Consider the following 22,835-nt stretch of genomic DNA (forward strand, 5'->3'; position numbering starts at 1 on the left):
ATTTGTCTCTGTTGATTCAATCAAGACAATTTAAACTCTGTGTAACAGCCCATTGTCCTCTCCGCCCACACTCAAATGAACCAAATGGCAATTTACTTATTTGCCCATTGAGAGTGAAGGGTTCTTCAGGCATCCTTTCGATTTCCTAAATCAATTAGGCTTCTTTGCTTGATGCATGACATTAATAAGAAATGTCTTAAAGGGACCACTGTTTTTGCACTGTGACAAAAAGTCTACACGTTTCTACGGCCTATTAACAGAACCAATGACAAGCAGGACAGTGTTTGACAAACACTGTCCTGCTTGTCACACACAAATCAGCTTACATATTTGTCTGTTTGCCTGACACATGTAATTGGACTCGATTTTAGCTGGAACAGATGCACATATGTTGCCATTTATAGCTAACACAGGTATACTCTGTTCTTATGCTCAAAGCTTCAATGTTTAGGACTGTTTTAGTTCCTCCCTGAAATCTCTTCTTCTAACAACCAGATCTTTGTGTGATTTTTAACTTGTGCAGGAATGTGAGCTTGTGATAACTTATTAATTGGTTAGTTGTTTGATCAGTGCTATGGTATGAGTTCATACCTGTGTATTCCCTTTTTACAGTGAGCTTTGTGGGGTTAGATGTGGGACTCATTCCACCATTAGGGGCGTTCATACCTTGTTCACCCCCATAGACGTCCAGCATGCTGCTACTGAGGGACACCTGAGGGAGGAGAATGGGGAAAGGGAGAGAAAAGAAAGAGAGAGGGTCAGTCACAGGGGAAACACATTTACATTTCACACACACAGACAACGCTGTTTCCTTTCACACTTTAACAAAAGCCACAACATAAATAGTTGTTTTTAGCTGCTGTGTGGCTTTGTTTGTCAAAAAATGACAAGAGGCGAGTGGAGTTCAGAGATGGTTGTCAGCCCCCAGGCCTCTGGCTCTGGACCCCCACCAGCAGGGAGCTACAGTATCCACATGTCTGCCACAGCAGGACAAGGCAAACCCAGTGCTGTTGTCTTGAATTGCTGTCACGTTCAGATCGCCTGCTCATCTTGCATCACAAAGAGTAAAAACAACTTAACAAGGTCTTAACCTTGCAGAAGCTAGGTCAGTAAAGGGTTGCTGTCCTCCAGCCTTACTCCATCTAACCCTGACCCCAAATCCAGGCTAGTTGCTCTCTTGGATTTGGTTTGGCCAAACATAGTGTCTTGATCTGCTAATGCCACCATTTTAAAACACCCCCCGCCCCCCCTCCCCCTCCCACTTGAAAGTGGCCCTAACACAGAGATGTGCTCTGTGTTGAAAATAGCATCCCATTAGAGATGAAAAGGCTAGCTAGGTCAACTGCTTGAACAGAGGCAAAACTGTTTTCCTACGGGTCTCTTCTCGTCTGGGAAAGCATGCATCAGTTCTGCGATAATGACGCCTTTTCACGGACGGGGGGAGATGTCAAGATATAGCGTGCTGACACACATGTGTGTCTAATTCGCATTTGTGTATTTATGGGAAAACGCCACAGAAGCCACCATGGATTCAAAGATGCGCACAGCCAATTTTATCCACGACATGTGTGTCAAATCTAACTACTAGACTGGTGAATGTGATAAGGCGGCTTGTCAAGTCAAGAGATGGGAAGGAATGGAGAGCAAAAAAAAAGAGGAGATGAGGAAACAAAAAACAGAGGGAAAACTGCAGACATTTCAAATTTCTGCAGTTGGTTCGGTTTGCATGTGGGTTTCTTTTTTTTCTCATTATCTCACCAAGATGGGAGGAAGGAGAGGGAGTAGGAGGAGGGGACAAAAATGCTTATCAAAATGAAAGATTGCAACAATTCCCCTACTACTCCTATTGTAATCACTTCAATCCCTCTCCTGTCTGTGTTCCTGGATGTGTTGACACGGCGAAACGACGTGATGCATCGTACTGTATGACTAATTAGGATGAATTGATCCATTTAAGCATGGTATCATTTCTGAACAAGCCCATGGGGAGTGTATGCATTAGCCCAATCCAATGGCTCAGAAACCCTCTCCAACAAAATCTCCCACCCCTCACTCCTCTGCTGCGCCTCTGTCCTCATTTTAAACCTACACCCCCTCCTCCCCCACGCCTTATCTTTTCCTCCCCCCTCTCATTCCTTCTCTGTCACAGTATCTGTTGTGTTTTTCTCCGTGTCACTTTATCTGTGTGTATGATTCTTTGTCTACCACTCTGTCTCTGTATTTAAGGAGTTAGGGCCAGATTCCCAGTGTTCCCATCCCACAAACTCTCTCTGTATTTGCTTCAGGTGTTGCTGTGTTCGCTGGCCAAATGGACCCCTTGTCCCACATTTTTGCCCAGAGTTTTTGAATTCCTTCCTGGCTATGAATCCTGCTGATAGTGTTTGTCTGTGGTGCCAGTTCTAGTCCTCCCAAGAATGGACTTTAGTAAGAGAATCAGTTTAAATTTAGCGACTTCTATTGTCATATTGTCATTAATTATGTACCTCTGTCCACATCATCCTTCTTTTTAACTTAATCTTCGTTGTTAAACTTCTTGAGTAATGTGAGAAATGTTGCTAAGCTCCAATGAACTTTGACTCATCTCTAGACTTAAGCTGCCCTCAAACTAAGACAGGTCCCCCTTTTCCCAAGCTAGTCAAGCCTGCACCTAAATGTGTGGGTGAAGGAACGTCACTCAAGTCCCAGTTCAACAAGAGAGAAGTCATTAATTAAATTTAACTTGACTTACCTAACTTAAAAACAATGTGCGTAACAAGCAAGAGATATGTTGCCATAATCAATACAAAAGACCTTCATACCATTGACAGTCTGTAGCATTTCTAAACAGTGTTAGTGTGCAGCTGTTAGGGCAATAGTTAGTGTGATTCATACTTACATTGTTTTGCATTATGATGTTAGGCTCCATGCAATCCAAGCCTCCATCATTGAAACCGGATTCAAGACTAATTAGGTCATCAATAACTTCATCCATTGGAAACTAAAAGAAAACAGTAATTTCAGTGTACTCATGGACAGATTGATTATGTTTGTACCAGAAATTTCAATACTGTCCAAGTCTGAACTTTTGAAATCTCAACATTCAAACCAAAATAGACACGAGGGAGGGGAGGGACTGTCGGGAGACTAATCCAATAACAGGCAAGTTCTCCACCGCAGAAATTAGTTAGCAGTGGTAGCGGGAAAAACATGCATCTGTTATCAAACTAGTTTCCTTCTTTGAAGGGGTTCTCTCATCAGAGACTGCATGTCTGAAGTTATTGATGAGCACATCAGAGAGAGAGGGAGATCAATAATGGCATCACTTTGTTTAGATGATTAGTCTGACCTACTCTCTGTATTGTAGAGATTCAAACCCAGTCCAGTTAGGAATTTAGTCGTAGTCATTCGTGCTTGTGAATTATACTGTATGTTGACTGTCCATCCCAGCAAAGTGTCAGCCATGATTTATCTCTCTTAATTTGAAAGAATTTAAAGGGACTACAGCAAAAGTCTTACTAGTGGCTATGAAAAATAACAAGATATATTTTTGACAGGAATATGGAGTCCTAACAGTAAAGAGTCAACAGTCAAGAATGTTGCGAAATCCACAAAAATTATGACCCACAGTTCATCTGTGGTTAAAATGTTTTGTTGCAATTTCATTCTTTTCCAGTCACCACCAGGCACATTTAGATTTTTCTCAATTTCAGTTCCATAAATTCAGCAGCATCTTAATTCACATTCAGACGCTTTCTTTTTCCATAAGGTCACTCACCTCGCTGTCATGATTGGCCATAGTGAGCAGGGTGACAGGGCTGTTGGGGTTGCTGCTGTCGCTGACAGAGGGCATGTGTCCATTCCTCATGATCGGCACGGTGGCCAGTGGCTGGCCAGGGGCGTGTGGATGCGGCACCGCGTGGCCCTGCCCAGCCGATGAGGCCAGCTTGGAACCCAGCGTCAGGTACTGCTTGACCTGCTGATTCTGGCTCTGGTGGAGGTGGAACTTGGAGTTCTCCAGGTGGCTTTGTACCTGCAGCAAAATCAAATCATACATGCTTTCAGTTAGTGTCCTGAATCAGAGATCAGTTCAGTAGGTGGGAGATTACGCATTTGTTTTTCACATTACTGAAACAGCTCTGACTAAGAGCATATGCACAGGGGTTGTTTGCGGTAGCTGTCGGCTTTGCGAGAAGATGACCTCATTCAAAACACAGAAATAGTTGAGAGTCACAGTTTCTCATTATTAGTCACTCCCTATATTTTGTAAAATATAAGTTAACACTCATATTAAACTTAGTCATATTTTTCTTATGTAGCAAGTTTCTTTATGGGAATTATGACTCATTCTTAAGGTCCTTTGTCAAGTAAATTGTTACCATATTTCGCATTTTAGTACCAATACAATGCAGTAGCACATACGTATACACACACTAGCAGTCAAGATTGCTAAACCAGTAACAAAAGCCTTAAAAAAAATACATTACATTAGAAAACATGATAAAACTTTTCAACAAAATATTTTACCAATTAATTCAGAATTTTTTTTTAATTTCAATATTCTTACATTTGAAGCTCTGGTTGCGTCCCGCATCATGTAGTAACTGCAGTCAGTTAAGTGTGGCATTCTCAGAAAAGCAGATAATCTTCAGTTTGGTTTGTTTTGGTGTAGCAGCAGGTCAACTTTAGGCATCCAGGTCTGCTGCTACTATCCTGTTGATCTGCTGACTTCTCAGTGAGTGTCTGTCCCCTCCAGTCCCCTACAAATGTCTTATAAGGGCCCTAAGTGAACTAATTAGGCCCAAAGCTGGGGGTAAGCCTTTATGTTGCATAGCATGATAATCACTTCAAACACTGGACTGTCAGATCACCCAGGGTTTGATCACTGCAGGATATCTGCCTTTAGCGTCTATCACTAATTCATTGAGACCGCCCTCTTCTGTCTCACTGACCAATCAGTGGTCAGCTCCCAAAAGTCCTCTTCTGCCTGCTCCAGGGTTTTGGCAGCACAATTGACCCTTGTTCCCCATTGGGGGTTTTAAATAACTTCTCTAATGCCATTTTTAACCAAGCCTTTTCATTCATTCACTTGTTTCAATGTAGACGGTTTAGTATTATCAGTTTCCAAAACAATAACTCCAACAAAGCTATTTTGAGGTCTTTATTACTGTAAATTTAGGGCTATTTTCAGAAGGAACATCTCACCTAAAAATGTCTAATTTACTTACTGGTCTAGAGCTCACAAAGAAGCTCTCTGTTATAACTTGCTTTATTGGTTTATGGCCTGTAAAGTATTTTTGGGAGTACTTAATAATAATACATGCATTGTTTGCAGAGATTTTATAATGTTAGTCTTGTCAGTTGTTGGTCCTCTTGTCTGTGTCTATTACCCAGATTTTCTCAGAACTTCCTCTTAAAAGCATGCTATTCACTGGACAAAATAGTGTGCTCACTGGGCTTTTTTATTTATTTATTTTTTATCTCTGAATGGTTACTTTTTCCATGACTGACCTCAGCTAATCAGTTGGAAGTAGAAGAACACTCAGATAAGCAACTATGCGGGTGTAGCAGCAGATTCAGCAGACTGTGCTATATTACTTCACTGAAGACGTGATATTAAAGAGGAATTTATTTTTTTCGTTATCTGATCCATCATCATGGTGTCACATTTAGAGCACACTTTCAAAATAGGTGTCATTTATCAAGAAAAATCACAGATGATGAAAACCTTTAGTGAGACTGCAACTTTTGCTGAACAATGGCCACAGCAGCTTCTGCTAAAGTTAGCTAACTCACTCAGTAATTCCCGTTATACAGTGGTATTTAAACTAAAGTCTACAAAAATTTGCTAATATTAGCCACCTTTAGCTACTGGTCACGTCAGATCAAGTGTGGGGGGTGTAGTGAATTCAATTAATTGACATGCGTTTTATTGCTTGTGATTCAATTTTTTAATGCTGAAGAGGAAGAATGAGTCATTTCTTCTCTCAGAAGTTACACAGAAAGAATTGATTAAATAAGTAACTCGCTAGTACGAAGCTCATCATGTTTTTAGACTTGTAGCAGCAATGAAAGTTTTTCCGAGTTAAATGAGAACTATTACAGCATTCTTAAACCATAGGGACTTTTAGCTATGGCAGCTTTAGACTTTATACTAAAACTCAGCTTTGAATTCCCTCCGTCAGCTAGACTAGCTGCTCTTATTCACCACCCATCCACCTAAATAAGAACAGGCTCATCACAATACTCAACTTGTCAGTAGTGACTGAGAGCTCTTATCTGCCTTCTCCAGACCAAACAAGATGCCAGTTGTTAGCCAATCAACATTTTTTCCCACTACGGTTAGCAGGAGGGATGCCAGGACTTCTACACACCACATCTGCTTTGTGTGACAGCAGATTGTCCTGGTTTCAGTTCGGCTTTCTCACTACTGTAAATGCCGGAGACACGCTTGTTATCCACTTAAGGGAATCTGATTAGATTTGAGAGGTAATGTTGCTTCACTCACCAAGGCCAACCTTGACAATGGCAGGCCTGTGCATGTGTGAAGAGGACATGCTGAAAATTATCAATGCTCGCCATACACAAATCAAGTCAAGCCAATTTTATTTATATAGAGCCAAATCATAACAGAAGTTATCTCAGGGCACTTTTCATATAAAGCAGGTCTAGACTGTACTCTTTACACATAGGACAGGAAATAGATAAGAATCTAATAAATCGAAGCTCCAGTTCGTAAATTGTTGTGACTTTTTTTTTGATGTTTCAGACACTTCAGACACTTTTTCTCTTTCTCAACATGGCTACAGGCACCTGCTACAACAATCGAGGCAGTGTTTGAGGTTACTGCTAGAGAAGAGGTCACAGGTTCACTTTCCATTTACACACATTTGCACAGTTATTTCTGACATGCAAACCCACACCATGTAGGCTAAAACTGCCAATTCACTGATATCCAAACAGTCATTAATTCAAAATTCCAAAATGTGTCAGATTTGACCTTTGTAAACACCTAATATGTACAACATTTTTGTATATCAAAAGTAATATTTATCCACTTTAGCTTTATACTTCCTGCATCCAGTTAAAACATATAAACTTTACTGTCATTAGGAGATCAGCTGCATTTTCCTAACTTCATTAGCCTCATTGGAGACATTTAGAATAGCACAATAAAGATGTCAGAACCAGACAACATCCTCATTCGACACACACACACACACACACACACACACACACACACACACACACACACACACACACACAAACACACACAAACACACACACACACACGCACACACACACACACAAGTTCTCTTTCTTTCTCAGTCAGACATCTCCTAACTTATTCACTTCCATTATTTCAGTACTTCCAACGATTTTAACCACACATGAAGGAAGCAGATTAATCAAATCCAAACAACAAATACTTTGCTGTGCTCTCCTGTGAAATCTCATCACATGTTTTACCAGCAGTTATAAAGAAAACGTATCTGACTCATGCAAGCAAGTGCACACATCAGCATACTGCAGCTATGAAGCATATCACAGCAATTCTCTATTAAGATATCTTTGAAAGAAAATAGCATACATATCCCGCTGTTACAGTGAATGCACTGAATTATGTTATAATTAAAATCACAAATTCTCTTCTCAGAGATAAAAACTCAACCCTGGACTGCAGCAACATGCTTAATCTTAGAGTCCAGTTTTATGTATTCTCCCAAACCGTGATTTCTCCAGCCTCTGCTTGTAAGATGGATTTAATAGTGTTGTGATTTACCTCGGAGTTAAAAGATGTATTTCTTTGGTTCCACTGAAATGCTGCACTCACAATTCCATTGTAACAGACACATTCACAGGTGTTTCTTCTGAGTGAAAAGCTCTTGCATAACTGAGTTTCAGTCTTGCCCAAGTTCTCCTTTCACTTCAGAAAAATCCAACAACTTATGAAACAGGGGGCGATGGTGACATTAAGTAACTGTACAAATTATGGACAAAACCTGGTGGGAGATTTGGATTCATTTCTCCAAAATGCTGTATTTTACAACATACTGGCACAGTTACGGAATGCAGTATGGCAATGCTCAAGTATCTTTTTCCCATCTTGAATCTACGGAGAAAAGATGAAAGTGGAACAAAAAGCCTTCCCAGACATGCCTAGTGTATTTTTGCTGAGCCTGCTAACCAGTAGATAGCTGTAACCACACACCCTAGATTGTGAAATGTGAGGGAAGATAAGACTGGGATAGCAAACCGATCACAAAATTTGCATTCCACGGTGGCTATTCAGTTATTCTGGTTATAAGCGCAGACAATCTCTCGCATGCAAACACAAACAAATGCACACACAGTTGCACACATATGCTTCTCTACATGTGATCTTGTCCCAATTTCCCTGGCTTGTAGCTGAGTCGCTCCCCCTACCTGTAGAAGCTGGATCTCTGTCAAGGTGATCACTTTGACCACACAACAACGACTCATGGCTCCCCCAGAGTGGCAGCGTCTCCTGCCACAGGAGCTGCAAATTCTTACAGAAGAACAAGAAGTGTCACGGCTATGGCTGCATGTCTCACCGAGGCAGGGGGGGGAGAAGAGGAAGAAGAACAGAGGTGCTGCAGCCTCTCTTCCTGAGCTTTTGCAGAAATATCGGAAAGGAAGGCATGACACATCAGCTTATTGGGGAGCCACACGGGCCGTTTCCTGTGTGTGTGTGTTTGTGTGTCAGTGCATGTGTGTGTGTTTTTGGTCAGGGAAAGGCCTGACAGAGGCAGAAATACAGACGGCAGTTAGGGGGGTTGAAGTGTGTGTGTGTGTGTGTGTGTGTGTGTGTGTGTGTGTGTGTGTGTGTGTGTGTGTGTGTGTGTGTGTGTGTGTGTGTAGCGGTGTAATAACTTGACAGAATGTGAGTTCCTGCTTGTGGATCACTTCCCTGCCTGCAGAACATCCAGCCCAGCTCAGCACATTCTGCCAGGTTATCTTCATGACACCCACTTCCCTTGGAAGGCTTTTTAGCCCTCAAACCGCAGCCAGGGCTTCAACTAGGGAAACGCATAAAAATGTAATCTGTGGATGTGTGCAAATGTGCTAAAACACACAGATGTACACTCACACAAATGTGCTGTCATGTCCCAGTCACTGTCAGGCCACAACAAAGGCCAAAGCAGGACTTCCCAGAATGGCTCTCAGAGAATTCCTGGACACAGCAAAATTGAACAGGGTCATTGGAAGTGCTCCCTTTAGTCCCAGCCTCTAGATAATAACACAGTCCACTAAATCTGAAACCAATGACTTATTGAATACAAGACAGTGGAGTTCAACTATTAGGGTTAGCGAGACATTAAATATATTTGAGAATTTTCTATTAAAGCAAATATACTACTATTTTTATTTTATTTTATTTGCACCAAATTCACCTGCAAAATTGTTAGCATTACAGCTAACAACGCTAAAACAGAATATTGCTAGTTTTTCTTTCATCCTGCCATCTACTGAGCTGCATTTACCCGGCCTCTGTTAATTACTCTCTCGTTAAATCCAGCATGTTGCAGTTTCCTGAGGTTTGAGACCACAGTTTTATAGTCACTGCTGATTCGGTGATTATTACAAACACTAACTGAGGGTTTTTATATCTTTTGAATCACTTTGATAAACACATTAGAACTTAATTTGAGGACATTGAATGTAATAGGGCAAATCGAATCACAATGATTCGGTTAAATCAAGCCAGTACAGATTATGTTTTTAAAGAATCAGTTTGACCCTCTAATGCACAATAACCTAATGTCTGCTCTGCTGGTAAATTGCAGTTGGTCCCACACATGTTCATGGTGGATTATTTCATTATGTAGAGAATGGGAGTCAGATACTGTATGTACAGTTATCTCTGCAAAACTGAGTTCTCATTATAACCAAACAAAATAATAGCCTGTATTGTCTCAGTCAGCTGGATGGGGGAGCATTATTTATGTGTCTGAATTTGAAGCTCAACATGACACATGCTCAGCTTTTGTGTCTCTGTGAGAGTGTGTATCTTCACGTGTCTGTTGCTACATACACATTACAGTATTTTGTGCTCTTACAACTCTACCATTACCCATGTGTATATTTGTCTACTTCTTGTTTATTTGATATCCGCTGTGTGTGTGCAGTCTATCAGATCTAAATTCCTAGCTGGCCATTTTTGCCTCATCTTGGGCTAAGCCACAAGTGCTCACCTTTGTTAGTCCCCATACATGGCATGTTTTAAACATCAGGGACTTCCTGTAAGAGTTGGCCTGCTTCTGAGACAACACTTCAAAGTGCAGCTCCCACATCTGAGGACTGTTTTATCCTGCTAGAAAAGGAATGCATAATGGACACGGCACCACTGCACTTTTAATGATTCTCATATGAATTAAATATTACAGCCATTTTAACTGGATTACATGTGAAACTGTGTGTGAGAGTGTGTGTGTGCATGTGTGCTTGTTACCTTGATGAAATATTGAATTTATGAAAATGCTCTGCCTCAACAGTGGTGTAGAAGTAATTAAAATTCAAACTTAAAGTAAAGACACCTTGTCGGAAAATGACTTAAAGATACTCTATGGAGTTTTGATTGTAAATAAACATGATTTTTCTGCATTTATATTTAACGTTTCATACCAAAAACACATTTGGTGTGACGCCTAATAGAGATTTTGAATGCATGACCTTGCAAACATCAGCTCACTGTTCTCAAGTTGTGATCTTGGCCTATTTGTGTTTGTACCAGTAGAACACAAAATACAAACACTATAATTAACTAAAAGGAAAAGAAGATACAAAGTTTCTCAGCACTTTGGTAGGCTACTTAGAAAGCAAACAACTTTTTCTTTGGTGTTTTATCTCATTTTATGGCTACAAATTCAGTGTCGACAAGGGATAGAGTTGTATTAATAATGTATTATTGATGAAGTTTATTTTGTAGCAAGTAGTTGGCTGAGTAACTTTAAGGACTAAAGTTTTATTTTAAGAAAAAGACCAGGTCAAAACCTGGTGCATGGCTGAACCAGGTCGTAGAGTATTTGCACTCTTGTCAGTCGGTTTCAGTCCCTTATCCATTTGGTTCTCTCCTACTCTCTGTGCTCACATATACAGTATGTTATTACAACCAAATTCCCAATAAAGCTGTTCTCATTTTCATGTTTTTCTCTTTCTGTTGTCAGACAATGGAACAAGTGAAATAGTGACTGAAACGTGGCCCCTTAAGACTACATGTTAACCAGCAGTCAGTTCCAAGTCATTTCCAAGCTGCTGCTCTGCACTGCTAAAACCCAGATTTTATAACTGCGAACAAACACATACATTAAAGATGACAGCAGTGCGGTGATTTCAGCTATATTTACATGTAAAATCATCACTCAGAGAGAAAGCTAGCTTATTCACGTTAGCTGCCGCGTTGTCAGCACAGGAAGGTGTGTCTGCGGAGGGAAAGCCCAAATCATTTTGAAAGAGAAACAACCAATGGGGAAACTCCAGCGGCCGGCTGACCACTGGTGTAACTTCATTGGTCAGTCACTCGTGAGTCTGCAACATTCACATTTATAGGGCCGTCACCACTGTTAAAGTTATCAAAAAGCTACACATGTGATCTATATGAGTGTACAGACCGTAAATAATATAGTAAAACTCAATAAAAAAGTATTTCGGCTTCGTTACTTACTGATGTACTTCCAGTTTTACAAATAACAAACATTACATAAGCAGTTTCAGTCAACTGAAAGACTTCAGAAAGAGGGAGAGGGGGAGGAGAAGGAGAGGAGGATGCAGTGCAGCCTGTCCTTTCCATCAGTGCAGAGGAGATGCAATTAGTCGAAATGGAATAATACAATTTTTGCTGCTTAATCAGATCGAGCACATTATTTTTTGTGAGCAGTGAAAAGGAGCCTGTTCAGAGGAACACCTGAGACATCGTAGACCCTCTGCACTCATGCATGTATGCACACAGAGCTTCACAGAGACACAAATAGTAATGAAAGTTAGCTCCTTATGTGTATTCTTAGATGCTCTCTTATCGGATAAGCCTGTGTTACTGAGTGTACAGTATGCCACCTAAATTAGTGCGTGTTTATGTGCACTATTGGTTTATACACTAACATCTTTTGTCCAGTCGCAGGAAAGGTTGTAACGCTGATAGAAGCTGTAACAATGTCAATACATTCATGCTGCTTCATGTTCTAAGTTTTCTCATTTTCCAGTGAATGACTTCCTTTTTTTAATGTATAGTGTAGCTAACCAGTGTCCACTGGCCAAGTTGTCTCATGCAGTCACTAACAAGCTAGGTTGGGTGTTTGTTAGCTTTTGACTATCATCAAAACCCTGGATTACATTTGTGTTTTCTTTACATCCAATGCCAACATTCGGGGACAGTGCATACTGCTGATTCTGGACAAAAATAGGTTGTGACAGATAATGAAAAAGTCAACGCTTGCGATGCTGTAGTCTACTTTGCCACCCAACTATAGTATAGTGAGTAGTCTATTTTGGGAGAACGAGCTGTGCTTGGAGCAGATGACCAAATGAAGGAATCCGTGATGAGTTAACGTCAGCTCGTTGTGGAAGTAGAAGAAAAAACAATGCTGGAAACCTCGCTTTCAGAGCAGTCAGATGCCTGAGCTTTTGTCTCACTGAGATTACTTTTACATATGTTTACTGAATTATTTGAAACTTTGGAAATGTTTAATATGGACATCTCATATTTCAACATCATATTTATGACAGAAAATAAAGAAAAGCATTATAGATCCCCTTTTAAATTCACCCTATGGAGATTGAGCACTATCGAGCAACATCTTTACAAATGGGTCTTCGTTTTGTTTATTTCGTGCTCTCAAGGGAGCACACAGGCAGCTCAATACACAATGGTTAAGTGAACTGAAATGTATATGTATAATCTCTGTTGAACTGTCTTACTGAATTACTGTAGTAATTCAAAAGGGTCACTGTAACCTGTGACTTCCAGTGGGGAGGGTTGTATTGCCTCAGTTTTTGACATATGCTTATTGTAAACTATTCTTACTGAACTCTGTTATTCTGAGAAGAGACTAACTATGAACTTGTCCTCATCGCAGTTAGGTATAATAGGCTAGTGAAGGAAGGAGTTAAACAGAATCTATAGTGTCTCATTCTCTGTGCCAAGGATAAATACATGATTAAAGTCAGTGGAGACCGACCAGACAATGTTTTTTTATTCATCAACAGTGCTGCCGACAATTTTACACCACTCCACTGATCTACATGTGGTGGCAGTAACTTGCAAAGAAATTCAGTCCTACACCAACAAAGAAATGGAAGAAGAAGACAAAAAGATGTAAACAATATAGGATTTAAAATGATGAAAACCTTGGCTCTACAAATGTTTTATGAAGAAGAAAATACATTCAGCGTGTTTGTTAGTATCCCCAGATTTGGAACCACAGTGATAAATGGACACATACAGGAAAATGGGATCTGCTTTTTGGTCACCACTTACAGGCATGTTCAAGCCACAGCCACAAAGCTGCCGAGCAATAGGAGCAGAGCAGAGGATTGAGAGTAAACTGCTGTGAAGTGGTTGTGCTCCTGAAAGGGGCACCTCATCCTTGACCCTCACTGTCCAGTGAGCTAGAACAGGATAGACCGGTGCTTAGCGTTGCTTCTCTGAATGATGTCAGAAAGCTGTACTGTAGACAACTTTAATCTCTCACTTTGGCAGACAGTGAAAAGAAGCCCCGGTGGGCTCCAACTGTAACTACGAAGATGAAGTCTTATTAAAATTATGCACATGATTGATTGCAAGACAGTCCCAGCTCACCAAAGTAAAGGCCTTTCAAGCCAGCGTAAAGGCCGAAAGACAAAATGGCAAAATCCATGATTCTCGCTCTTTCAAAGGGAATTGTTATGGCCCTGAATCGGTTCAATGTTTAAGCAAGATTTAGATTAGTTATTGGCTGGACCGGCCACGGTTCAGCGGTGCGACGCCAAATGTCCATGAGTGAGTGATTGAGTGAGTGATGAAGTTATACCATTGGTCGGCCGACTGTTGAACTTATGCCATTGGCTGTTGCTCTTTCAAAATGATTTGGTGTTATGTCAGCAGGGGTCATTTACAGTGGCTCCACAACAGTTTTCATTTTCAGACTCATTTAACAACAAACATAGCAAGTTTTTGGACAAACTTAACTACTTTCCATAGAGGAGAGTTGTCAGTATTGCCCTGCAAGCAAAAGGCATGAAGAGCTGAAACCAGCTGACACTAGGCAGAATGCAAATATCAGACAATAACGACATGAATATGCTAATATTACATAATCTAGTGAGATTTTGTGACTTTTCGAGCAGGCTTTACTTACTGTCCATTGAGAGTAGAGACAGGTGACAAATTAAATAAAAAACCAACATGTGTCTCAGTAAAGTGTTGGGCCACCATGTGCCAAAATAGAGGACAAAATAGAGTGCCAAAACATATTCCGTCATTGGGTGTTTTGAAGGCCACGCATATGATTCACATCATTTTCATACCCATCAAACCATTCAGTGACCCCGTGTGCCTTGCATGGGGGCATTGTCATCCTGTTTCTCCACTAATTTTTCAGGTTTTTCCTTTAATTTGTCACCCATCTGCAGTTGTTTACAGCAGACCCGCATCAGTTTAGCTACATCCTCAGTTTCGCCGTACACGGTCAACATACCAAGATTTGACCTCATCTTGTTTATATATATGTTTACTTAAATAATTTTTTGATGATATATGTGATGTTTGTCTTGTACTAAAAGTAAACTAAACTTAATTTGATCAGACTTCTATATTTACTTATTGCAATTAAGTATTTGCTATGTTTTATCTTAATTGTTGTTTCTATTTAATGATGTTTTATAATTTGAAAAGGGGGAGTACAATTTCCTCTGCTTAATGTTCCCAGGAATTTTCTGTATAGACAACATAATATATGTTTATGATAACAGTAAAAAAAAAGAAGAGATATAACACTATCTAAGATAAGCAAACAGGTGACAGGTCAGTTTGTGCAGGCTGAAGACACCATTATGGAAACATAATCAAATTAGAAAATAAGTAAGAAAAAGGTCAAACTACTAATCTTGTTAGTCACCATCAAATACAGTAAGCTAGAACAAAACAGAGTGGAAGACAGTGTGGAAGAAATGATGACACACATGAGCTAACCAGAGTAAGGCCAAGACGACTGTAGATTTAGCAATAAGATAGGATGTCATGCCTGCTGATTTCTGCTCTGCTATGAGCCAACAGCCATATCCAATGTTTTGACTCTATTTCCGCTTTGCAGACATTTATGAGAGTAAATGATTCAGCTCAGTAAAACATCAGCACTACACTTAGTGATGTATGACAAATAACTGTCAGTAATTAAGGACTTTGAGGTAAAAAAACCTTGGGTCTAATTGTACTTTTTATGAAATATTTCTGTTAATTGTTCTAACACAACATAACATAACATAACATAACATAACATAACATAACATAACATAACATAACATAACATAACATGATGTCACACAAGACTTTAGTAAATTGCAATTATAAAGGGTGCTTCTGTCATTAATGGGCTTTGACAATATCATTAAAAAACACTACTGGTTCTGACGTGAAATACAGTTCTTAGATAAAACCATTTATTGTAAAGTAAATACCATCTGAAGCAGATAATACGGCATGCATTAATAAAGGGTCAATAAAAGAGATGAGGTGGCCAAAAATGATCACAATAATATAACAGTGTCAGAGAGGAGAGAGATTTTCAAACAAAAAAAAATGTGGGAAAATGTCCTTTTTCCAAACTCTTTAATTTAGTCCTGGGCAACTTATTAGAAACTGATCAAGTTAGACTCTAGTAAGTCAATATAAAAATATTAGACTACATGATGTAACAAGTAAGTGGATTATTGGACTATTATTGCAGATGTCTGAAGATAGCAGTCTACCGGTCTACCATTATTCTGTGTTTGGTAATTTGAGTCAATTTTCTTTATCGACATGTATATAGATTAAGGCTTTGTATTTCCTGTCTGATATGTAGCTGTTCTGTTTGAAAGAAGTCGCTGTCAGCAGTACATGAAGTGCTTCCTACTATTTTCTTTATGTTACAACTTAGTTTTAGCATTACTAAAACCGTGTCTGGGATTATCTGTTATTCACCACTCTGTATGAAGTGAATTATATGTTTATCTATATGCATAATTGTGAAACAGGTAGCAAAATCTGTTTCACAGACATTCACAAACTGTTTCAGACGTCCATGTCATTTCTTGCGACTATGGAAGTTGTTTAAATGTGCCTTAGTGCTAGCATTGTTGTGATCCTTTATACATTTTAGTCTCTTTTAAATCCACACAAAGCCACAGAATGGCAGTGCAGTTCACTACAGCAACCATTTATCCAGTACTTTTAGTTATCTATTTCAACTATTCATCCACTATTTTTTAATTACTTCAACCGTTTAGCCATTACTTTAAGCCATTTCAGCTGTTCATCCATTTAGTGTCCAGGTGTTACAGCTGACTCAATATGCGGACATATTTTATAATCAAATTATATTTTGTATTTTCTAAATGAATTAAGCTACAATGTTTCTATTTAGTCCCTGGTAACTGTCACACTACCCCATGGGGTACAAGAACCCCTGTTTGAGAATCACTGGGTTAAAATTCTATAGTGAATACAGTGTTTACATTTCCCAAAACCTACTTATCTCCGTGCATATCTTAAGAGAACTACAAAGAAAAATAGTTTTGATTAAGTTTTGATTTGATTTAACATAACTCAGGTCTCTGGCAACTCCACAGAGTGAAGATCAAAATCAGAAATATTTCAATGCAGCTCCTCTGACCTTTGAAGCTTAACATGGCATCAAAAAGAGGATAAAGTGCATTTGTGGGCTAAATTTGCAATCCACTGTTCAAAAGCTTTTGCTGGAGATATATTGATTACTCCCCCCTCCTTTAACTTGATTGTGGGAAATTAAATAATGCAATAGCTGTTTAATGAGAACTAAGGAGAAAATTAAATCAACTTTGACCTTAGCCGAACTAATGATTTGTGCTGTGGACAAAGAGCTGTTTGTTTGCTCTGTTCGGCTATCTTTGTGTCCCTGCTGTTTGAACGAGTAGGAGTGCCAGTGCTCCTCTTCCCAGAAGAGGAAGACCAAGAATGAAAGCAAGGGGAGTGAAAGCTAAAGGCCAGAAGAAATCAGGTTTCTTATTACATGCAGGTCTGATCGGTTTTTATACTGACCTGTATTTAGATCATGTTGTTGGTGGGATTGCTGTATGTTCCTCTAAGCCCAAAAATGTTTATTATTCTTCCGTTCACCTAGCACCATTTGTCATAGAAAAACATGTGGCTTGGTTGGGAGATGATTTAAATTACTTTTCTCAGCGATATGTCTCAATAATGTCTAAAATATTCAACATTGTGTCTGCAATTTTTTTTTTATTCATAGAAATTAATGTTAACTAGAGTGGATGACATTACAAACAGAGGTGGAGAAGGTGTTAAACTGTTTGGAAAATTATCCATTTATCCAGAGAAAGTTCAGAAAGGAAACGGCACACTTAGAATCATTTCCTGTATCTTTGTCACATGGATTTTGCCACTGCCCCACCCCTTTAGGAGACTAGTGGCAGGTCCTGAGTCCATTCACTCAAATGGGAGACATGAACATGAGCACCAATTATGACAGATTCTTCCATCCCGTAATATCACCCAAGTGAACACCTGACCAATTTTTCACAGGCCACATCTCTTTCATATATTCTGAAACTAAAATGGCATTTCGCAAGATCTGGCAACACATATCTCTTCTCTCTGTTGGTTCTGGTCTGGTTTCACTGCAGTGCTGCCAATGTCACTTTCCAACTGGATAAACTGAAATTTAAATACTGTATGTGAAACCATGAATGAAAGTTAAAACTGAACTGTTTTTGGAGGGAAAAAAAGAGAGAATATTATTAGACTAGCAGATAAAAACAAGCGGCAAAATAGGCGTAAATTTGTACTGTATCGAGAGTTTATTATTTTGTGATGTTGTATTGTTTTGACACGGACAAGCAATAGTCCATCAGTGAGTGTTGGCTGTATTATCAGGACAATGCAGCTTTCTTTTCCAAAGGATGCAGACAGGTAAATAATAAATTAGCTATTGCACTGCTATTGTCACATTTCATATCAGCTGACCATGCCCACTTAAGAGACAGGAAATGTATACCATTTCATACAATTGCTGCAGCTTGTAATGGGTCATCATCTTTACAGAGCATCTTTTGTTTAACTCATTCTAACGGCCACAAATTTCACTCTTCACACATTACTGAGGTCTTCTTTCACACTATGTAACTAAGCAAACGGTCTCACACATTATGTTCCATGAGCCTCTGAGTGACAGAAGTACCATCCACCTGTGACATAGACTTCAATACAAATTCTGGACTGGATTATCAGAGGAAAACAGAAACAAGCTCACTCAATTTTCCAAATTTTTGACACCACAGACAAATACTTTACATCACTGCACACAGTCTCCAGTCTCTCACATGGGAGTTACAGTCCTTGACTTAATTTGAGAGGTCACCAACATCTGAGTGCAGTTGGCCACAAACAGCTGATTCAGATCAGTTGCTTAGACTCTGATGTTTGTTGTGTTTATCAAACACTTGACTGACATTTCTGTCACCCTGCTAGATACATGGGTTTACACACATTGCAACAGTTTTCACTGTCAGTACTCTTTTAGTACAGTTTTAATCTTTTCCAGAAGCCATCAATCCCACCGTAATTTCTTCAGAAATGTTTTAGTTACTTTGGAAAATGACTTCTACTTCAAATGTACTTCTTTCCGTAAGCTTGAATCTATTGTCTTTTGGGCATTATTGTGGTTACATTTTTCCAAAACTGTAACTCCAAATAAATCCAATGTTTTATAAATATCATGTGCAACTTGAAACATTCTAACTTATTTGTTATTTTTATGCTTTTTGGGTTATCTGTCTGTCTGATCCGTGTGTCCCATTCTCGTTAATGTGATATCTCAGAAAGGCCTTGAAGGAATTTCTTCACATTTGGCACAGATCGAATCTTTTTCTTTTTTGTTAATATAATCAATATACATTTTTCAAAATTTCTGTATTTATTTTCCAGCCCCTTTATTGGATCATCTTACTCCACCAGCCATCTTCTCATCACTCCAGCTGCCAGTCTCGGGTAGATTGAGTAATTAGCTGAGCCTGAGTTCAATTTATTTTCTCTATCATTTAGTCACTGCCAGTTCCAAGTGTGCTACAGACTCTCCGCCCATTCCTCCATTACAGACTACCATGTGCCACCTCTATTGAACATTTCACCAAATAAGGCTCACCAAAACTAAAAGGCACCACAAATCAACCCGTAGCTCATAATTCACCAACTTGAGACAAGGAATGGCTTGAACCTGCAATTGCTTTTAACCACCAACCAAGACGAAGCAACTACATATCACCTACACATTCATAAAGGCAAAGTGCTTTGTATGCCCATCCATCTACCTCAGCCTCTTTCCTCAGCATCAGGATAATGACTATGATCCTTTTAAAAGTCAGTGTTTAGGCTTATGCAGAAAAAGTGTGGACTATTATACTGTTATAACACAGCATCATGACATGCCAGTTATGTTTCTCTTTTAAAGATTTCCTGCAGACATGTTTAAATTTAATTTTAATCAAATTCAATTATTTTGTTAATTGGTTTGAATGATTAAATTTTTATTTCCCTCCGGGGATTTATAAAGTCAGCTGTATGAGATATATGCTTTACTCTTCTCTGAGTCTTTCCACAAAAAAAGTTATTATGTAGCAAAAAATGACTAAGACTCTATAGTCGTATTGAAATATCCAGAATCCAGAAAACCGCGTGACGTATCCTATTTCACTGAAAAAGTCCACTCTCAGTATACGACCAAACTAGTTGTGATGTCACAAAATCATATTGTATGAGTATGTATTAAGGTGAGATTCAAGGTGAGCTCAGGGAAAGTTTCTCCCCTAAGCAGATAAATGTCTTCTGGTATGAGACTCTGCACATACTACAGAGAAGGTCAAACATCCAAGTGAAGTAACATTAAGCAAAACACATATTTCAATGGACAGTACAGCACAGCACAGATGTTTCTGACTAAGCCCAACTCAAGCTTTCTGAGCACTGCACACTCTCCAGTGTCAGTGTTTAAGCATGCATTGCATTTATTCTACTTATGCGTTGATAATGAATGCATGAACTAAAACGAATGCTGCTTTACTGTTTTTCTTCCCTGCAGTCCGTGAAGCTTTCACGATGACCACAAGATCTAATCAGCAAACCGAAAACGACCATGAAACTGTTGTAATTCTATAATTAATGATCATGTCTGATCACTTTCATCTCAGTATATGTGAGCGGAACAATCCAAAGTGTGCACAGTTTGCAACAGTGCAAATGCATTAGGGATTAAGGGGCCTTGCTTCTTGTTGTGTATGTTTAGCCTGTTAAATACATACTGTGTATGCTTAACATTACAGCTGACCATTTTCTGAAGCATACTGCAAGTTTTTAGATTGATTTAAACAGCCATTGGTCTCAGTCTGGTAATCCATACACAGAACATCCATCTGTCTATTTAACTCAAAGTAATATAATCATTATGGACTAATGTCTTTCTGAGTACGAAATCTGCTCCATCAGTCCTTAGCAATGCAAGAAAAAAGCCTTTTTTTTTTTCTTTTTTAGTTTTTGTTCCTGGATTACAATTTTTTCACGACATACTGTAGCTTTTGATTGTAATGCACTGAGATCTTGAATGTCAGACTGTCCTTGAACACACCACCAAGCAAGAATTCTCAAAATGCTGCTGGTCCACCCCCTTATCTGCAGTACAACATGATGATAATGTAAGTGCGTTAAAATGTTAACTCTGATTATATATGGAAACCAGTGGCTGCCTGAAAGGCAGGAAATCAATCTAAACTTTTTTGAAATGTTGTAGTATACGTATGTCAGTATACGCATATGTATACATGTTTACGTATATGCAGATGTAAACATGATTTGTAGTTTCTGATCTAAAATATGATAATCCTTTAATCCTAAATGCATTTGAGCTGTGAACAGTGTGAGTGGAGTTAGCCCACATTAACACCCCTCTTTGTTTGTGTGTGTGTGTGTGTGTGTGTGTGTGTGTGTGAGTGTGTGTGTTCGCGTGCGTGCAAGCGAGCATGTGTGTGCAGCATTATGAACTATGCAGAGATCTATCTATCTATCTATCTATCTATCTTTTACAACATTCTCTCTCTGTCTCTCTTTATCTATATCAGTCTCTCTCTCCATCTCTGATTATGGTAATGATCTGATGTGCAGGCAGAGAAGGCACCTGTGCGAGGCTAACGTGAGACGACACCAATCTTTTCATCACAATGGGGAGCCCCAGAGACGAAAAGACTCACTTAAAAGGCGTATTTCAGGGTATTAATTGCTTGACATGGCTCACCCAGGTATGGGAAACCTTTCGTGTGGCAATTAAAGGACGAGAGGGGGGAAAAAACTGTGCTGTAGTCGGCCAAGAGGATGGCTGAAATATTTCAGAGTGTGTAACAAGCGGTGAAGTATTTCTAACAAAATCACGTGTCGTGAGCAGACAAAGTTACGGTAATTGAGTTAACCACCCCTCCTTACCCGTCGTTCTTTCATGGTGTGTCTGGTTCTGTATGTGAGTGGGAGTAATTTCACATGACCTGGAGTTTTCGCTCCAAAACTGCACTCTTTGGCTTTGACACTAATCAGTAAATGAAGTTTGTGAGAAAAGACAAAAGAGTGAGAGCCACAGAAAGATAAAGAGAGAGACTTGGAACTTAAACAGGCGCTCTGGAGCAAACTGAACGTGAATCATAGTCATAAAGAAGTACTACACTCACAAGAAATGGCCACCTGAGTTTGTGGTGGCATTGTAACATAGCGTGAACACATGAATCTACCTGACATGGTGCTTCACAGAAAACGCCATCTGTAGGTGTGAAAAGGTGAACTCTACCAATGCCATGGAAAAGACATAGTGTAGACAAAAGTGTAGACATTATCTACACTCTGACATGTACAACAGTAAGAAATACTGTTGAGTGTTGTGCTTTGTGATTCATAAAATTTTTAGGTATCTAAAATATTCTAAAATTTTACAATAACAGCTACATTTTTGTTTCTTTAAAGTTCTCAGTTCGTATAAATCTAGGTCTTATTTGAAGAGTCTGTTTGTCTGTTAAATTTTTCTTATGATTTTCTATATTGCCCCTGAGGGAATTACACACATTTAACACTCGCAATGTGTGAAAACCATGCACTTCCAAAATGTCATCTGATCATTAACCAAGAAAAAAACCCCATCCCCATTTTCAGTGGAGTGAGAATGACTTGTCAGATAAAGTTTAGATAAAGTTTCTGAAAAGTTTCTTTACCTTAAAAAATAGAAATTTCACAGCTCATTATCATCAAATTTGGAGATTATTTTCACTGGACATCAAAAAAATTAATTTAATTAATTAATTAAAAGGCACTTTTTTTAAAGTATTTTTTGTAGTTTTAGTGACATTTTACTTAAGTTTCAAAAGTCTGTACCAATACAGACATTTAGCAAGGACAGTAATGAGTGTATATTTTTCTGTGCTCCTTACGTCATCAAACTTAGTGCCTCTGCTATGTTTTAATCAAGTCATATTCCGTTCACATTTGTGGTACAGTGCTGTGCTTTGACTCTGTTTATTTTGATATTACCATTCCAAAAGGGTTGAATTGATTTAATACCACCTTCAATTTGATTAAGTGTAAT

General features: G+C 39.0%; 1 protein-coding gene across 7 annotated transcripts in view; it reads right to left on the reverse strand.

Moving 5' to 3' along the window:
- The window catches only part of tfec (transcription factor EC), a 46,590-nt gene that overhangs the window by 4,447 nt on the left and 19,308 nt on the right, over positions 1–22,835 (reverse strand). The window contains exons 1-4 of one of the 7 annotated variants that reach the window (XM_056367036.1): positions 8,404–8,725; positions 3,755–4,009; positions 2,876–2,977; positions 592–712 (exon numbers count right to left, since the gene is read on the reverse strand). In XM_056367036.1, the coding sequence (XP_056223011.1) occupies positions 592–712; positions 2,876–2,977; positions 3,755–4,009; positions 8,404–8,460 (535 nt within the window). In that variant the 5' untranslated portion in view covers positions 8,461–8,725. Of the gene's footprint in view, positions 1–591; positions 713–2,875; positions 2,978–3,754; positions 4,010–4,543; positions 5,719–8,403; positions 8,726–22,835 lie in introns of those variants that run through there. The other 6 variants (XM_056367035.1, XM_056367038.1, XM_056367030.1 and 3 more) reach the window with 6 other exon arrangements.

This window comes from Seriola aureovittata, chromosome 22 (genome assembly GCF_021018895.1).
Source record: "Seriola aureovittata isolate HTS-2021-v1 ecotype China chromosome 22, ASM2101889v1, whole genome shotgun sequence".
NCBI classification, from domain to species: domain Eukaryota; kingdom Metazoa; phylum Chordata; class Actinopteri; order Carangiformes; family Carangidae; genus Seriola; species Seriola aureovittata.